The 18,133-nt window shown below is 30.4% G+C and overlaps 1 protein-coding gene across 3 annotated transcripts in view; it reads left to right on the top strand.

Moving 5' to 3' along the window:
- The window catches only part of LOC142333711 (prohormone-1-like), a 255,626-nt gene that overhangs the window by 200,678 nt on the left and 36,815 nt on the right, over positions 1-18,133 (top strand). For all 3 annotated transcript variants that reach the window (XM_075381152.1, XM_075381150.1, XM_075381153.1), the window contains exon 3: positions 5,959-6,054. In XM_075381152.1, the coding sequence (XP_075237267.1) occupies positions 5,959-6,054 (96 nt within the window). The remainder of the gene's footprint in view (positions 1-5,958; positions 6,055-18,133) is intronic.

Raw genomic sequence — 18,133 nt, 5'->3', positions numbered from 1 at the left:
GTATGCAATAGTTATACGTATATTAATTTAAAAAATCTTTGGAAAGGATTATTTAAAAATTCCATACACGTATATGTAGAAAAAAAATATGACGACCAAGAAGGGAATGAAGGAAAAAAACAGAAAAGAGAGCGAGTGAATGCCTGAGGGAGAAAAACTGTATCCACGAAAACTCATAACGTATTCCAACAATATTTTTTTTTTTGGGTTTTCTTTTTTAACTTGTTTATATTCGTTATTGTAATAACTGATGATAAAAAAAATTTAAAACGCTATAGAATTTATGTGAAAATGAAGTTTTATTTTAATATATATATATACGAGATAGTTATTTGTTTATTTATCCATAAAAAAAATCCGGTCATTTTTTTTGCTTTTTATTAATAATTCAGTTGAAGACGCCATCTGGTGTTTAATATTAAAATTGATTATATATACACACACGCACACGCACGCGTACCTGCATATTTTGCTGCGTGACCAATATATATATATATATATATATATACAAAAGATAGGGCTTCATATCTCTTTCGAAAAAACTGAACTAATGCCTATAGATCCTCTGGTAATAGAGCACATTACGGTAAACAATCAGAAAATTAAAATAGTAAAACAATTTAAATATCTAGGGGAAATAATAACTTATAATTTAAATGAAAAAGTGAAATGGCAAAACAGAACAAATAAAATGATTAAATCTTAAAAATTAATTTGGTCAACATATAACAAAAAATGCCTTTCGACTAAAACAAAACTTAAACATTATAAAACTGTAGTTCAGCCAGAAGTCACCTACAGAAACGAGACCCTTTTCAAAATCACTCAGAAAAACCGAATTGATAAAATTCTGAAAATAGAGAGGAAAATTGTCAAAACTTGTATCAATAAAAAACACCAAAAAGAAGGCCGATGGTGGATTGTGCCAAATAAGGTAGTGTATCGAGAAATAGAGCCTGTTACTGATACTATGCGGAAAATAAGAATCTCTTTCTTTGGTCATCTCATAAGGACACCGGAAACAAGAATGTCAAGAAATATCATGTTCTCTGCTTCCAAAAACTAGAAGTAGGATGGATCAAAGAAATTAGAGAAGATATGAAAGAATTTGGAATTTCCCTGACTGACCTACAGAATAAAACTGGAAAAATTACAAAGCTAAAAGACAAAAACTTTAGATTTAAATAAAAAGACAGACAAACGACAAAATACAACGAAGAGGGTGTTTACAGATGAAGAAAAGAAAGCAAGATCTGAACGGATGAAGAAATACTGGGCAGCTCGGAAGAATAAAATAACACGCTTTTCTCAGAAAAGATGTAACTAAAATTGACTTAAGTGGTCCTATGTTGGCCGTAAAAGCATAATAATAATAATTATTTATTCTTATTTTTTATTCGAAGAAATGTTATTTATCATACATGTACATTTTTACAATTACAAAAACTGGTAAATTTTCCAAATCTTACTTTTTTATTTGGAAAGGAACCTATCCCAAAATTCTAACAAAGTAAAAACTTCGTCCTCCATATTCTTTTTCTCAAACAACTCTACTATTTCTAAATAAAATAAAAATTTATCCCTTTAAGATAGGGAAAAATATTCCCCATTTAAAATAAATTTTTGTTAACGAAATACAAAATGATATCCAATTAAAAATTTTATTAATTTTAATTTTTTTATAAAATTTAATCATGAGCATTTAAATTTAAAAAAAAACAAAAACGTATAACCATAAGTATTAAGAAAGGGTTTAATTATATCTATTGTCAATAATATTAAATATATTTGTATATTATTACTATACTAGCAGACTCGGCAATGCTTTGCAATTGCTAGATTTGAGTATATATATAGATTAAATGAACACAGTTGAAATTTTGATAAAACAGAATGAGCATTAGGGAACTACAGAAAATTTAACCTTTTCTCTTTTCCCTCCATTTTATCATTTCCCATTCCCCCTTTTTCTCTTCCTTTCCCCCATTTATTTTCCTCTTATTTTCCCTTCGTTTCCCCCTTTTGTATTTTTTCTCTTTTCCCTTTCCATTTCCTTTTCCCCGTTTTCCCTTTTTATTTTTCCCATTTCCCCCTTCTTCCCTTTTCACCTTTTTTTATTTTTCCCTATTTTCCTTTTCCAATTTTTCCCCGCGCATAAATCGGTCGAGTAGTTTTTTGGTCTATAGCGGACACACATATCGGAAACATTGAAATGGAATCGTAAAATATTTAATATAGCGAGTGCTGCTTTAACGTCCAACATATAGTGCTGTTTTTTTTTATTTAAAAAAAGCATGTTTTTACCTGTCACAGGTGTAACATCTTAAGTATATAAATAATAGGTATATAAAAACGCACGCGTCTTCGAATGAAACGTGTCAAAATTTCAAAGCAATTGGTGAAGAACTTTCGGAGATTTAAGATTTCGAACAAACGAACATTTACATTTTTATATTTATATATATATATATATATATATATATATTTCACTTTCTTGTGGACACGATAACTGCCGTAATTTTGCGCCAATCACTTTCAAATTTATACATAAAATATAACGACCCAAAATCTCGGTCGTGTTTGGTAATGTGGAAAATCGAACAATGGGGGGCTTTTTCGAAAAAACAAAATATCGCTTTAACTTACTTATGAGTAGACTGTTGAATTCGTTTAAAGTTCCTACTATTCTTTGAATAAGGGCTTAAAAATTATCTAGGTAAAGATTTTTGATATCACCAACCATGGGTCCAGAAGATTGAAAAAATTGGGTTTAGAAGACAAAAAATCATACCTCCCTGACACAGTATCGAATCGGTTTAAAGTGGTCGTTAGTCCTGTATACAGTATCTAAAACTTTTGTGTAAAATAATTTTTGTTATGACCAATCCTTACGGCAAATGATGACCAAAGGTTTGATGGAATTATAAGAAAATGAGACTTGTATCCTTAACTTGTGAAACTTTTTCACATACGACCATTGTCGTATTGAGTAAGTTTGAAGTTTTTCTTAACTTTAAGTTGGAAATCTTTTTTATCCCCTATTTAGCATCGTTGAAATCTATTTCCGCCTTCCGGCGTGCCGAAAGGGATTTTTTTTATAGAATTCGGAATAGGAACTTTATATTTGGTCAGTTTATTTAAATTACAGTGAATAGTACGTTTCTAAATTTTTAGATAATCACTACAACCCCTAAAATAGGGGTTGGGGTAAAAAAAAAAACAGTTCCCAACAATAATAAATATATCTCATTTGTTAATATAGATAAAAAATTAGAAAAAATACCAAAATAAAGAGAAAATAAATTTAGTTTCTAGTGTATGCACAAAAAATACATTTTGTAGAATTTTTGTTATAAATTTTTCTAATTTTTATTCAGAAAAATCATCACCATTTTAATTTCAACCCCCTCTCATAATTATATATAAAAAAAAGATTAACACGTGCGTCTATCCAAATATTTTCTATACAACTAAAAAAAAAAATTGATGCAGGTATCTTAATTACAAGTAAAGTTATGATTTTTTTTTTTTTTAGTGTTAACAAAACAGAGAAATTAAAATTTTCGGAAAACAGAAATTAAAGATTACAATCTACACAGCACCTTCCGATTGTATCGCATGGTTTTAGCAATGTTCTATGAACTTTAAAGTGGCGTAACCTGTAGGATAAAATGTGAACTAAATAGAATAAGAACGACGTTTAAAATTGCGTAATATTCATATTTCTATCATTTTTCATTCGTGAATTTGAAGCTATTGAATTTCATATTTTATGCGGAGAAAATACATAACATTGCCATGAAAACAGGCTTATATATATATATATTTTATTTTTTTTTTTTATTTAAATTTTTGTGATCAACGGAGAAAGAAATAATTACACAGTTAAAAAGAGCACACATTCCGTAGAATAAAAATCACTAAAAAAATTTTACAAAATGTATTTTTACTGTATCAACGGTAGAAACCCCCCCCCCCGCCACATGTATGCTGCAAACCATCGAATACGAAACTCCAATCCGCTTAGAAATAAATCGTTGCTGATGCCTGGACTACGCTGAACTGCATCGTAATAACTTCATCAATAACAGCGTCATGTTGGAACTGATCGTTCATAGCTGGTTCGAATACTAGCTAGTGAACCTGTTTAAAAAATTATTATCTAATTAATTTTTAATTTACTGTTGTATAATTTCCAATTTTATTTTATTTTTTAACAGTGAATTTTTTTATTTTTACAAATTTTTCATATCATCAAAAAGGATTTGGTTTTTGTTTATGTTAAATAAGTACTTTGCTGATAAAAATAATAATATACAAATGCGTTTTATATCCCATATAAAACGCAACCCAATCTTATATTGGTAGGTATTGAAATAATAAAAAGGCATGTGTAAATGTAAATGTAATTTTTATTATTACCATCCATTACCTTAAATTTAGAGTAAATGTTGGAAGTGGCCGTCATCTCAATTCTTTTTACAGCGTTTCTTGCAACTTTTTTCAAAGTTTGTGGCTGAATATTTAATACAGCTTGTTCAATATTGACTTTCAATCGTTCAAATGTTCATGGTTTGTTGCTGTACGCTTTTTCTTTGACGTAACCCTGTAGAAAAAAAATCCGCCGCAGTCAAATCTGGAGATCTTGGTGGCCACAAGGCTCGACCGATAACACGATTACCAAAGAATTCCTCGATGAAATCAGAAGTTGAACCTGCGTAGTACGATGTCGCACCGTCATGCTGTAGCCAGCAGTGTCTATCTTCCTCTTCCAAGAGTGCGATGAAACGAAATAAAATATCCTGATATCGTTCTGCATTAATGGTGTGCTCGAAAAAAATAGGACCGATTATTTTCTTCCGCGATATCGCGCACCACACGCCCAACTTCTGCGGGTGTAATTGTTTTTCGTGATAAACGTGGGGATTTTCAGCGCTCCAAATTCTACTGTTTTGGCTGTTTATGTAGCCATACAAATAAAACCGTGCTTCATCTGTGAAAAATAACGAATCCATAACGTTAATTCCCTCACGCAGAAATCGACGGAACCGTTGACAATATTGTAGCCGTTTTTCTTTGTTGGGCTCATGAACCGTTTGAATGCGATAAGGTCGTAATTGTAATTGTTTGGTCGCCCGATGAACAGTCGATTTAGACAAATTAATTTCAGCAGACAAACGTCTGATCGATTTATTTGGCGAGGCGAGTAATCGGTCTTTGATTTCAGCGATTGTATCTGTATTCAACACTGACGCAGATCTTTTGTGTTCCTTGTTATTAACAGAACCGGCCTCTCTAAATTTTGCAACTAACCGTAATACTGATGTTTTGTTAAGAGCTGGTTTATCCGGGTACTTATGGCGAAACAAATCTTGCACTGCAACCACTCATTTCGTACTGAAGTACGACTCGACAATGATAACAAGTTCATCTAACGAAAACACCATCTTGTCTCTAGCATAACACTGAACGTTATGATTGCATTGTTGTTACTATCGGTAGTGTTCTACTGCGTCGCCGCGATATTCAGATGTTGGACGAGTCCATTTCAGTAACGAGTAAGGGAGTAAGCTTGATTTTTGAAAAGTCATGGATGAGTGATTCATGGGTTGCGTTTTATATGGGACACTGTATTTTTAATATGTAAAATATGTTAATATGGAGAATGTCTAAAATGACCGTTATAAAACAGCTTGTTATCGGGTTATTTCTCCAACCTGGTTATTGTTAATATCAATATTTCCTGATATTTTGAAACATGCATATTCCCAACTAATTCTTAATGGATATTAAAAATACATCGATTTTTGGTATTGTTTAAAAAATTAAGTGTTTTTTTTTTTTTTTTGTAGGAGTATTCCCGAAAAAGATCGTGTATTGAGGATACTTCATTTTACCATAATATCATTTAAATTTATTTTGTAATCAACATTTATTTTTTATTTTTATTTTTAACAGGATACATGGAGTCCAGCTGATCATCCATTGCGACAGGGTTGGCTCAGCAATTCAGCCGTACCATTTCAGCCGAGAATAAGGAAGGCTCCTGCTCCGGTCAGTAATTTATTTATTTGTAAAGATTCTATTTGTCTTATTTCATAATAGCTTTCCTTTCATTTATATCTAATTATCAAATAAGCTATAATAACAGTTAAGAGATATTTTATGAAAAAAACATAAAATTTAAGAAAAAAATTTGATGTGGAGACCACATGATTTCCTTGTACGTCTATTAAATTTCATATACACATTTTTTTTAAATGAATAGTACATAAAAATCTATTTAATTAATAACTTTGGATATTTTTTCACATATTTTTTGTTATTGAATAATTATTATTTATCGAAATCATTGTTTTATAATCAGAGGTTAATAATTATTAATAAATAATATATTTAAATTTGTATGTATTTATATTTTATGTATGTATATATATATATATATACATACATAAAGAAAAGGAGAAGAAGTCTGATTCAAACCATGTGCCTTGCTCTTGTAGCAACCAAATATTTCATTAATTAAGCTTTTATTTGTCTATAACTCTAGAACCAATGAAAATAAGTAACACTTATCATTGAAAATTTTCAATGAGAGCTTATTACTGAAGTTAAGACTTATCAAAAATCTAATTTTTTGGGAAATTTGGTTTTTTTGGACACTTTTGGTTCAGTCTAATTTAATCAAAGTGGAGATGCACAAGTAGATGTTACAACAGTTCTAAATCTAAAATTTTAACATCCTACGGGTAATCATTTTTTAGTTATGCGAGATACATACGTACAGATGTCACGCCGAAACTAGTTAAAATGGATTCAGGGATGGTCAAAATGGATATTTCCGTTGAAATCTGAAAACCGAAATTTTTCGCGATGTAATACCATCTTTACTTCTTACAAGTAGGTAAAAAAAAATTTTTATATATATGAATATAAATAAAACCGTATTAGAAACATAATATAACTTTAAATGTTAATTGTTAAACGTTTCCTCTTTCAGCATCATTCTCGATATAAATTTTTTTTAATGACTCTTCTTAATACCGGGTGATTCAAACAGGACTTTACAAGAAGCACAAAAAATGTATCAAAATACTTCCTTTACTTCCAACAACGAAGTAAAAATAAAAATATTAAAAAAACGTTTATTTTAATATCAATTTTTCAAGTCTTGTTAATTCGAAGTTTCCCTAAATCTTTCCAGTAGACAGTGAAAAATAGTTTGGTAACTTTATTGTACATTATATATAGTCTCCAATTACATCATGAATATGTATTTTTTCAGCTTAAAGTATAATGACATCAACTGTTGACACTGAAGATGTACGCTAAAAAGTCATTTTATCATAAATTTGTTTTGATTTATTATATATATTTATTTCATAATAAATAATCATAAAAAGTTGTTTTTAATTTAATTTAATTTATTTAAGACCTTTGTTTTTTTTGTTGTTAAATGTCTACTTTTTTTTTAAAGCATAAAACTACTTTTCGCCAACGTTGGACGCCATTTTGAAAACGATGAGGAAAAATGAGAGGGTGAAAAAGTAGTTCATTCAATTGTACGGGATCTTTCCAGTTTTTACATGTCTTACATAACGGAAGTTAATTTTGTTACATAAAAATCGAATTTGATTGGCTACAAGTCATCTTATCTTTGACGTGATGTTCTCCAAACAATAAATTAATTTACATCATGAATGATCAAGATTTATTTCCCAGCTACACAACAGAACTCATCGCCTTTTCTTATCTCTTAATATACAAATTACCTCCTGTTTTTCTTTATTACTCAACGTTTTTACCCCCTCTTGGCTACCTTTTTCTTTTATGGTATCAGAATCATAGAAAGAACACGAATCCGTTTATCTTACAAGAAAAGTTTTATAATATTATAAATAGCTTGAATCTAGATGCTATTGTTTATACAGACGGCTCTAAACACGATTACTCTGTTGGTTGTGCATTATTGGTTGGTTGCCAATTGAACATAGATGTATGACCTTCCCAGTATCACTGGTCATTGTAGAACCACATAGAATAATAGTTAACTTCTGGATAGTTTTTTAGCTCTCTAATACTCCATTCTTTAACTGCGCCGCTTTCTCCATACTCCGAACCACAGTAGGTTAGCGCATTTTTCTTTTCCTAGATCCCTTTGAATTCTAAAATTTTTTTCCTTGGCATCCTTCTGTCTTTTATATCCGTCATGTTTATGTTTGCTACAGTTAGGTTCTTTTTTAACTTCTTTGCACCATTTAACCAATGGTCTTATAACCATTACAATTATAAAAAATTCGCTTCGTATAAAACCTGTTTAAATCCATTTTGTCAAATGTCCATAGAACATAAGTCTTCGCTTACGTGTTGCTTCTGTGATTCCATTTAACTCCCGGTAAAATTCCTCATTATTCCCTTAATTTTCAATCAACATTAGTTTTTTGGACCATAGATTTTCTTTAGTACTCGTCTTTCAGAAAGACCAATTTCTCTATTTCCTCTTGGACTAGAGCTACGCATTCTGCCACGAATAAAGCCTCTGATCAGGTTACCGTTGTTGCTTGATCTTATCCATCCTTGAGATCCGTTTCTAATTGTACATGTCCTTAATTAGGCTATAGAATTTTAGAGTCTTATTGATTCAGACGATGTTTGTTTCCTTATCTATTCCATTTGGTTAGATAACTTCACCCAATTTGCTCGTCTTCTTCATTATTCCAAGAACTGTTGTTAATAATTTTTTGGTTCATTCTTAATATTTGTCAAATATTCTTGTTTTTTTTACGGTAATTCAGTATGTTTTTTTTTTTACGATAAAAATAAATGAATAGGTATTGCGGCAAATAGATGAAGAAAGAAGCATTTGGAAAAATATAGTTAAAAGAAGAGACAGACTTATAGGCCACATACACATAGGCCACATCCTGGAATAGGCACATTATAGGCCACATCCTGGAATAGTCGCTTTAATATTGGAAGGACAGGTAGAAGGAAAAAATTGTGTAGGCAGGCCACGTTTGGAATATGTAAAACAAATTTTTAGGGATGTAAGATGTAGAGGGTATACCGAAATGAAACGACTAGCACTAGATAGGAAATCTTGGAGAGCTGCATCAAACCAGTCAAATGACTGAAGACAAAAAAAAAAACGGTAATTCATAAGCCTGTCTTTGTGGCCATTCTGGGTAGAAAATTTATTTTTTGTTCTCCTCTTTCTATATATTTTACCAAAAGGGCGAATTCATCTGCAAAGCCCAGATAAATCAATATTAAGATTCTTCATCGCATATAGCTTGACTTGCTTCCAATTTGACTTTCTTCACGCATCTATTTTGGCAAGGTTTCCTTCATTTTCTTTTCATCTTTTACAAGACTAAACAGAATAGGAGACAAGTCTGTCCCCCTGCATGATTCCTGTCTTGATTTCAAAAGTATGAAATATTTTCAATTTAAATTTAATTCCTTTTAATTGTTTATATATTAGTCATTACATCAAAAATCATTCCATTACATTACATTACAAAGTCATTACACCCAGTATCTTTTATGAATTTATAATATTTTCTACAAATATTATTGACTTTTTTAAGTTTCAGGGGAAAATATTAAATGTTAATAGTAATATAGGTTATGTAAGTATAAACGTTGTTTCTTACAGACAATAGATACACCATTGTAGATTAATAAGAGAAAACTCTTTTTGTTCCACTTTCTTTCACCTTTATTATAATGTATAATAAATAACAAATCTTGTTTTTGTTTTTATTCCTTTAAAAACTCCCTTTCTCTTCTCTTTTAAATAAATTTGATATTGTTATAAACATATGTTTTTTTTTTTTTTTTTTTTTTTTAATTTTAATAAAAGAAATTCATTATACAATAGTTTCCTAAAATTATATTACCATATGTTGTATTGGTGCAAGATATATTATGTAATTAAAATCTAAAACAAACCTTGACGTCATTTTTCAGAATTAATATTCTACTTTTGATTAAATTCTGTTTGTTTGTATAAACATATTTTTTTGTTATTATTAAAATAATTTTTTTAAACAGGAATAATTTACGATACTTAGATAATTATTTTGTTTTAAGGGTCACATCATATTTAATTATTACGTATATGAAATAGGGCGAATAATTTAATGTTTTTATTCATTTTGTTTTGAGTTTAATAAAAGCAAAATTACGATGCAACCTCTGTATTATTATTCTATTATATTGCGGAAAAATGTGAAATGTAACCTAGTTAATAAAAACCTTAACTCTTAAAAAAAAATTCATTTTTTATTAAAACCTCAACAAAAAAAAAAATATTCAAATACTAGTTGATTCCAAAAAAAATTTAAAGGCATAAAAATGTATTGAAATAATTTAAAGATTCGGTTTAGTTCTTATTTCATAGAAAAACCACATCAAGTTTATCACAGATCATTAACGTTGGTTTGATATGGTTTTCATTTGTCATGCGACACGTATCCTATCTGAAGTCAATTTCATCCCAGACTATAGCCAACAATTCGGGTATTACATCTACAGTTGTGGCTTAATTCGAAATGTTAGCTGAATAAAATCAGACAAAGATGATACATAAACCTGATCTTTAATGCAATTTTACAAGAAATATTTTAGTGGGTTCAAATCTGAGGAGCGAAGTGGTCACATAGTTGGACTATCCTGACTGATCCACCGACCTGGGAATCGAGTATAAAAAGAAAACCTCGGACTTCTAAGCCGTAGTAAGGTAGTACCTGTCTTGCTAAAAGTAATCCATCTTGGTCAACATCGTCTAACTGAGGAATTAGAAAATTATGAAATCCTGAAAATTGTTGCCATTTATAGTTGCCTCCTGGAAGAAGTACGGATCGTACAATCTTTGTTTGCTTAGGGCACAAAATAAACATTGACTTTATGGCTATCAGGAATGTGGTACAAAGTTTCATGAAGATTTTTGCTACCCAATATTCGGTAGTTCACCTTGTCACTGATTTGAAACGTTGACTCATTGCTAAAAATTACATCGTCTAAAAATGTATAGTTGTCTGCAATTCTATCGATCATTTCCATACAAGACTGCAGCCGAGAAAATTTGTCGTCATCTGTAATTTATTTAACCGCGGTTAGTTTTTTATGGCATCAAGTGCAATCGTTTACGTAATACGCCCCAAAACGTTGTTTACGGAATACTAGTCTCGCTATTTACGTTGTTTACGGAATACTAGCCAGTTATTTTTACACGGATTTGAATACTAGATCGTGGATACCGGTGTTCTTTGGTGGTTGGGTTTCAATTAAATACACATTTCAGAAATGGTCAACCTGAGACTGTACAAGACTACACTTCACTTATATTCATCATCTGAAGTAATACCTGACGGTGATTCCCGAAGGCTAAACAGGATAAAATTTAAAAAAATAAATAATAATTGCCGGCCTCCATGGCGCGAGTGGTAGAGTCTTGGCTTTTCATCCGGAGGTCCCGGGTTCGAATCCTGGTCTGACATGGTATTTTCAACAACAAAAAAATCAGCAATAATTAATAAATTTATTTTTTAAATATTAAAAAAATTATTGTTAATTATTAAGGTTAGTGACCGAAGCGAGCGTAGGTTAAATTTGGTTAGATTATATTTATAAAATAAATAAATATAAATGTTTATAAGAATGGTAATATAAATTGTCATATCTGATTATTAAGTCGTTCGGTAGAATGACGCCGCCGAGAGTTTGTCCGACGGTGGAATCACCGAAAACCTTTTTTCTCTGAACAACTCGCAAATCGACATAAAAATTTAAAAAAATTTTTGAATATTAAAAAATAATTTTGATGAAATAAAGCTGAATATTATCGCAGAAATAGATGGTAATGAACATAGTTTTGTTTTTAGCTAAATATGTGATAATCTTTGTAATTTCACGTTTTTTAATTTGAAAATGTGAAATTTTTTTCTTCTAACCCTGAATTTTTTTAACCCGTTTACGAATCGCGTCGCTAGATAGCAGTGCTTGGTATTACTAGGTAGCGTTTACCTGAAGTAATAAAATTTACTAGTTTTATTAAAAAAATGAATAAATAAAACACAAATAAATTGGTAAATTTTATTCTACAATTAGAAATATTTGGTGGCACTGGGGTCGTGATATTTATCAAGTTGTTTGAAGTATGGAATCGGGGCCGGCAAGAGTTTTTGCATTTTCAATCGACATATTTGAGAAAATATGTCGAATTTTTTATTACATGATTTTTTTTATTAAGTATACGAGGTGTGTGAGAAAGTAATGAGACTGACTTTTTACTTACCAAAGTTATTATGTTTTTTAAACAACAATATTATCCCCTTCAAATTAGTTCCCTTGGGCAGTTATACACCGGCGGAGTCGTTGTTCCCAATCCTGGCAACAGCGCTGGAAGGCTTCAACTGGTAGGGCTTTTAACTGGTCGGTCACAGTCTTTTGAATGTTCTCCAGAGTTTCAAAATGACGTTCTTTTAAGACACGTTTCAATTTCGGGGAAAGGAAAAGGTCACAAGGACTCAAATCAGGTGAATAGGGGGGGGGGGGTTAGGAACCGTAGGAATGCGTTTTGAGGTCAAAAATACCCTGATGGGATTGGCCGTGTGACACGGGGCATTGTCATGATGAAGCATCCACTTGTCTGCAACGTCTGGTGTTTGGATTGGGTTATTTCTCCAAACTGGTTATTCATAATATTAAAATTTTTGATATTTTCAGTTATCTTCAGGTGAAAAACTTGCAAACTTTTAAGGAGGGAAAATCTAAAAAAATACCAATATTGATTTTTTATTTTGAAACATGCATATTCCCACCAAATTCTTATTGGATATTAAAAATTCATCGATTATTGGCCGATTGATTAAAAAATTAAGTGTTTTTTTTTTGGGGGGGGGGGGGTAGAATTCCATAATGACTCTCAAAAAATACAATTATGTATTTACCTGTTTCTATTATTATTTTAACGGGATTTTCCTTTTGTCAAATTTTAATTATGTAGTCCAGTATAATATTGAATTTTTCCATTATGTAAGAATAAATTAGTAACCAATCTCAGAAAAGTATTACAACTTTTGAACAGTAGAATTAATAAAAAGTTATCCAAAAGCCCTTGACTTTTAACATATTTATTTATTTTATTTTGTAATGAGTTCATTTATCTGTATGGTTTACTTTTTAAATTAGGAATTATTACTATAAACTTTAAAGAAACTCAATGGTTTTTCCTCAAATCAAAGAATTTTCCTAATTAATTTTAATAAGATTTATATTGTAATCGAGTAACATTAAAAATGTAATAAAACTTATTAAATAATAATGACCTAATTAAAAAATTAAAAAAAAAAATGTCATTCCTTGTTTAAATACTTTTTTATTGTAATGTAATTAATTTGCCGATACGTAGCAAAAATGTTTTTATATAATGTAAATAATAATTTAAAATAATTAAATTTGCAATATTTTTTCTTGTTTGTAATAAAATATTTTTATTAGTTTTTGTCGAAATCTTTTTCATTGTACTTCAAAAAAAAATAATTTTGTTTATTATAAAAGTAATTAATTGAAACCTTACAATTTAATTGAACTTAATTTTTAATGATATTAAAATAGCAATTATGAATTATCATTTTATATTGAAACAAAGAGGTTGTTATTTTAATCATTGCTTTGTTTTAAGTAATATATCAATCTTTATATACAGCAACCTCTTTGTAAATGTTATTTTTAATAAGTAATAATTCAAAACATTACAGTAATTAATATCCAAAAAAATTACAATGAAATTGTAAACCGTACGGTCAGAGTTTCGTAGATATTTTTTCTTCAGCCCAAAAAACAAAAATTTCTGTAATATAAATAAAATTGTTTTTAACAAAACGATACTGATATCAAAACAGGTAAGACATTACATTTCTATTATCAAAATCTATTATTAATTGAGAATTTTCTTTAAAAAAAAAATATATATATATGTTAAATATATGTAATAGACAATAGATATACAATAATAGATAATAAACAATGTTTAAGCGTTCCATATAATTAGAAAACTAATAGAAAAATTTGTTAAAAAACTCTTACAGGCTCGAATTCATTTTTATTAAACAACGAATAATTAAAAATCAGATGATTCGGTGCTGTTACGTAATAATTAAAAATAGAATAAACTTTATTAAAACAGAAGCAAACATTTTTGTATTTTTTTTTTTTTTTGTTATTATGAAAGAGCTATGGTCATTTACCCGGTGAAAATTAGTAGCGTATGAAAAGATACCGTGCCTGACCGGGATTCGAACCTGGGACCTCCGCAAGAAATGCCGATATGCTATCTTTTCTGCCCTGGAATTGGTATTTTTGTTAATTTTAAAAGTTTTTTTTTATTATTTAGAGATGAAAAATTTAATTCACACCAAAAGAAAACACATTTATAATACTGATAAAATTTCAACGATTTTCTGTCAGGGCTAAAGTTATTATTTTCCCGTCTAGATAGCGCTGTAACAGAGTTTTAGCTCTAGAAGGAAAAGTATTGTAATTGCTCCAATTTGGGCATATGCAGCTTTCACCGTATCCTTGAAGTTTTGACACCTAAGGAATCCAAAAATAAAAATAAAAAATAAGATGGACATTTTCCGGATGTTAATGTTCGCGTGTGTTGTATCGGCCTCTAGATCATCTTATATTTCAGGACCAATTTTCACCAGACTTGATCAGATTATTCTTATATATAAGGCATTGATGTCATTAAATGTTCAAGTTAAAAGGTCAAGGGGGTAAGACTAAAGAGCAAGGTCATCATCCTCAATATCTCTAGATTTTGTCTAAATAAGGTTGTTTTTAATTTGACCTTAATTAGGTGAAATTTCGAGATACTGAGGGTAACCTTGCTTTATAGCCTTCACCCCCTTGATATTTTTTAAGGTGAAAATCTAACGATATCAATGTCCCATATATAGAAGTAATCGGATTAAATTTGGTCAAAATCGGTCCAGTAGGTCCAGTAGTTCTGGAGATATATGGAGTGTAAGACCGAATACATACACGTATATACGAACATCCGGAATATTTCTATTCGGTTTTTTGGGTTTCTTAGATGTCAAAACGTTAAGATCCGGTGAAATCGCATCGCATATACCCAAACTGGAACGATTACAATGTTTACTATACGATATACAAAGTGATTCAATGAAACGGGAAATTTTGAAAGTTGTGTTGGTAGCCGTGGGCGATTGGTACCACTTGATAAGGGGCGCCAGCCTCTCTAACCTAACCTGCCATTTAGTTGTCATGGATCCTTGGAGTGGTGCGCAACGTGCATTTGCTATCAAAGCGTTTTACAAAAACAATGAGTGTGGAGGGAGCGCGTAGAGAATTTCGCCGTCATTTTAATCTGGGACGGCACGACCGTGTTCAATCAGCACGTGCAATTAAAACATGGATATTTAATTTTGATGAAACCGGTTCGGCAATGAGAAAGAAACCTCCAGGCCGTGAGCGAACCGTTGTACACCACAGTATGTTCAAGCTTTACAAGATGCTGTCAAACGAAGTCCACATCGGTCAATCCGTCGTCTCTCAGCATCTTTACAATTGCATAGTTCAAGTGTTCGAAGAATCTTAGTGAGGGACTTGCAATTCCATCCATACCAGTTGCAGATCGTCCAGGAACTGAAACCGAACGATCCATTGTGCGAGCATAATTCTGTAATGTAATGCTTCAGAAGATAAATGATAACTCTATATCTAACTCTAGATCACCTTATATTTCAGAACTACTGGACCAATTTTCACCAGACTTGATCAGATTATTCTTATATATAAGGCATTGATGTCATTAAATTTTCAAGTTAAAAGGTCAAGGGGGTAAGACTAAAGAGCAAGGTCATCATCCTTAATATCTCTAGATTTTGTCTAATTAAGGTCTTATTTTTCTTAGGCGTATTTGTTAACAATTAAAAAATAACAATTTTTGCAAAAATAATTTCCCAAAATCGAAATCTCTCCCTAAAAAATATTCTAAACTTTGAAGCTTTGTTGTGATCGCTATGATGGTTGTTTTTCATTGTGGTTACTTCTATTGTCGTTTATTTATGTATATAAATTAAACTTTTTTTCTAAATTTAGAACCCCAAACCCCACAAAGGGGCCGAACCCGATTAAAAGTCATGCATTTTTTTTTACATTATTTTTCTTCCCCTTTTTTAAAGCAATCAAGACGGCTTTAGAAAAATATTTTTTTTATAAAATTGAACTTTGACTCCCTCTTTGGAGTTTGCGGGAAAAGTTAAAATCATGGACGTGTAAGTAATCAATTTATATGTTTTCACTTCCTGTAAAGGAAGTGATCACGAATAATTTTGGTTTTCAGGTTTCAGCTGAAATACCCATTTTTACTAATTTCGGCCTGACGTCTGTACGTATGTATCTCGCATAACTCAAAAATTATTAGCCGTAGGATGTTGAAATTTAGGATTTAGGAGTGTTGTAACATCTAGTTATACACATTCCCTTTTTACTGCAATATACTGAACATAAAGTGTCCATAAAAGCCCAAACTCAGAAATAATTTGGATTTTGGTTTTTTCTTAACTGCAGTAATAAGCTCTCGTTGAGAGCTTTACAAGGATGTATCATAAGTGGTACTTATTTTCATTGGTTCCAGAGTTATAGCCAAATGAAAGTTTTATTAATTAAATATTTAGATCTTACAAGTGGAAGGCACATCAATTTGTATCAGACTTCATCTCATTTTTTTTTATCTTATGTTTTTTTTATTTTAATAAATTGATTTATTAATAATTATTAACCTCTCCTTCTAAAAACATTTGTACGATGAATAATAATTCAATAATTACAAACAAAAAAAAAAATGAAAAAATATGACAAGTTTTTAATGAAATAGAGTTTTATGTACTTTTCATTTTAAAAAAAATTTGTAAATTTAATAGTCGTACAAGGAAGTCATGTGCTGTCTACATCAGATCTTTACTGCCTTGTACGAAGTGAAGGAAGTAGTATGATCCGGAAAAATTTCAGATTTCAACGAAAATACCTATTTTGATTATCTCTTAACCCATTCTGATTAGTTTCGGTGTGATGTCTGTGTTTTTTTTTGTCTTCAGTCATTTGACTGGTTTGATGCAGCTCTCCAAGATTCCCTAACTAGTGCTAGTCGTTTCATTTCAGTATACCCTCTACATCCTACATCCCTAAAAATTTGTTTTACATATTCCAAACGTGGCCTGCCTACACAATTTTTTCCTTCTACCTGTCCTTCCAATATTAAAGCGACTATTCCAGGATGCCTTAGTATGTGGCCTATAAGTCTGTCTCTTCCTTTAACTATATTTTTCCAAATGCTTCTTTCTTCATCTATTTGCCGCATTACCTCTTCATTTGTCACTTTATCCACCCATCTGATTTTTAACATTCTCCTATAGCACCGCATTTCAAAAGCTTCTAATCTTTTCTTCTCAGATACTCCGATGATCCAAGCTTCACTTCCATATAAAGCGACACTCCAAACATACACTTTCAAAAATCTTTTACTGACATTTAAATTAATTTTTGATGTAAACAAATTATATTTCTTACTGAAGGCTCGTTTAGCTTGTTCTATTCGGCATTTTATATCGCTTCTGCTTCGTCCATAATTAGTAATTCTACTTCCCAAATAACAAAATTCTTCTACCTCCATATGTCAATGTCTGTGTGTACGTATGCATTTCGCAAAATTCAAAAATGATTAGTCTTAGGATGTTGAAATTTTGGATTTAGGACTTTTGTAACATCTAGTTGTAAACCTCCTGTTTTTCATTGCAATCTACTAGACCAAAAGTGTTAAAAAAAGCCCAAATTTAAAATAAAAAAATTTTTGACTTTATTTTTAACTGCAATAATTAGCCTTCATTGAGAGATTTTCCACGATATTTCATAAGTGTTACTTATTTTCATTAGTTCCAGAGTTATAGCCAAATTAAATTTTAATTAATGAGATATTTGGTTCTTACAAAGGGAAGGCAGATCGATTTGAATCAGACTTCATCTCCTTTTGTTTAACCTTTTTTTTAATTTAAATATATTGTTTTATTAATAATTATTAACCTCCGATTATACATTT

The sequence above is a fragment of the Lycorma delicatula genome, chromosome 13 (genome assembly GCF_047948215.1).
Source record: "Lycorma delicatula isolate Av1 chromosome 13, ASM4794821v1, whole genome shotgun sequence".
NCBI classification, from domain to species: Eukaryota; Metazoa; Arthropoda; class Insecta; order Hemiptera; family Fulgoridae; genus Lycorma; species Lycorma delicatula.
The sequence above is the reverse complement of the archived record's forward strand: the minus strand, read 5'-3'. Positions and strand labels throughout refer to the sequence as shown.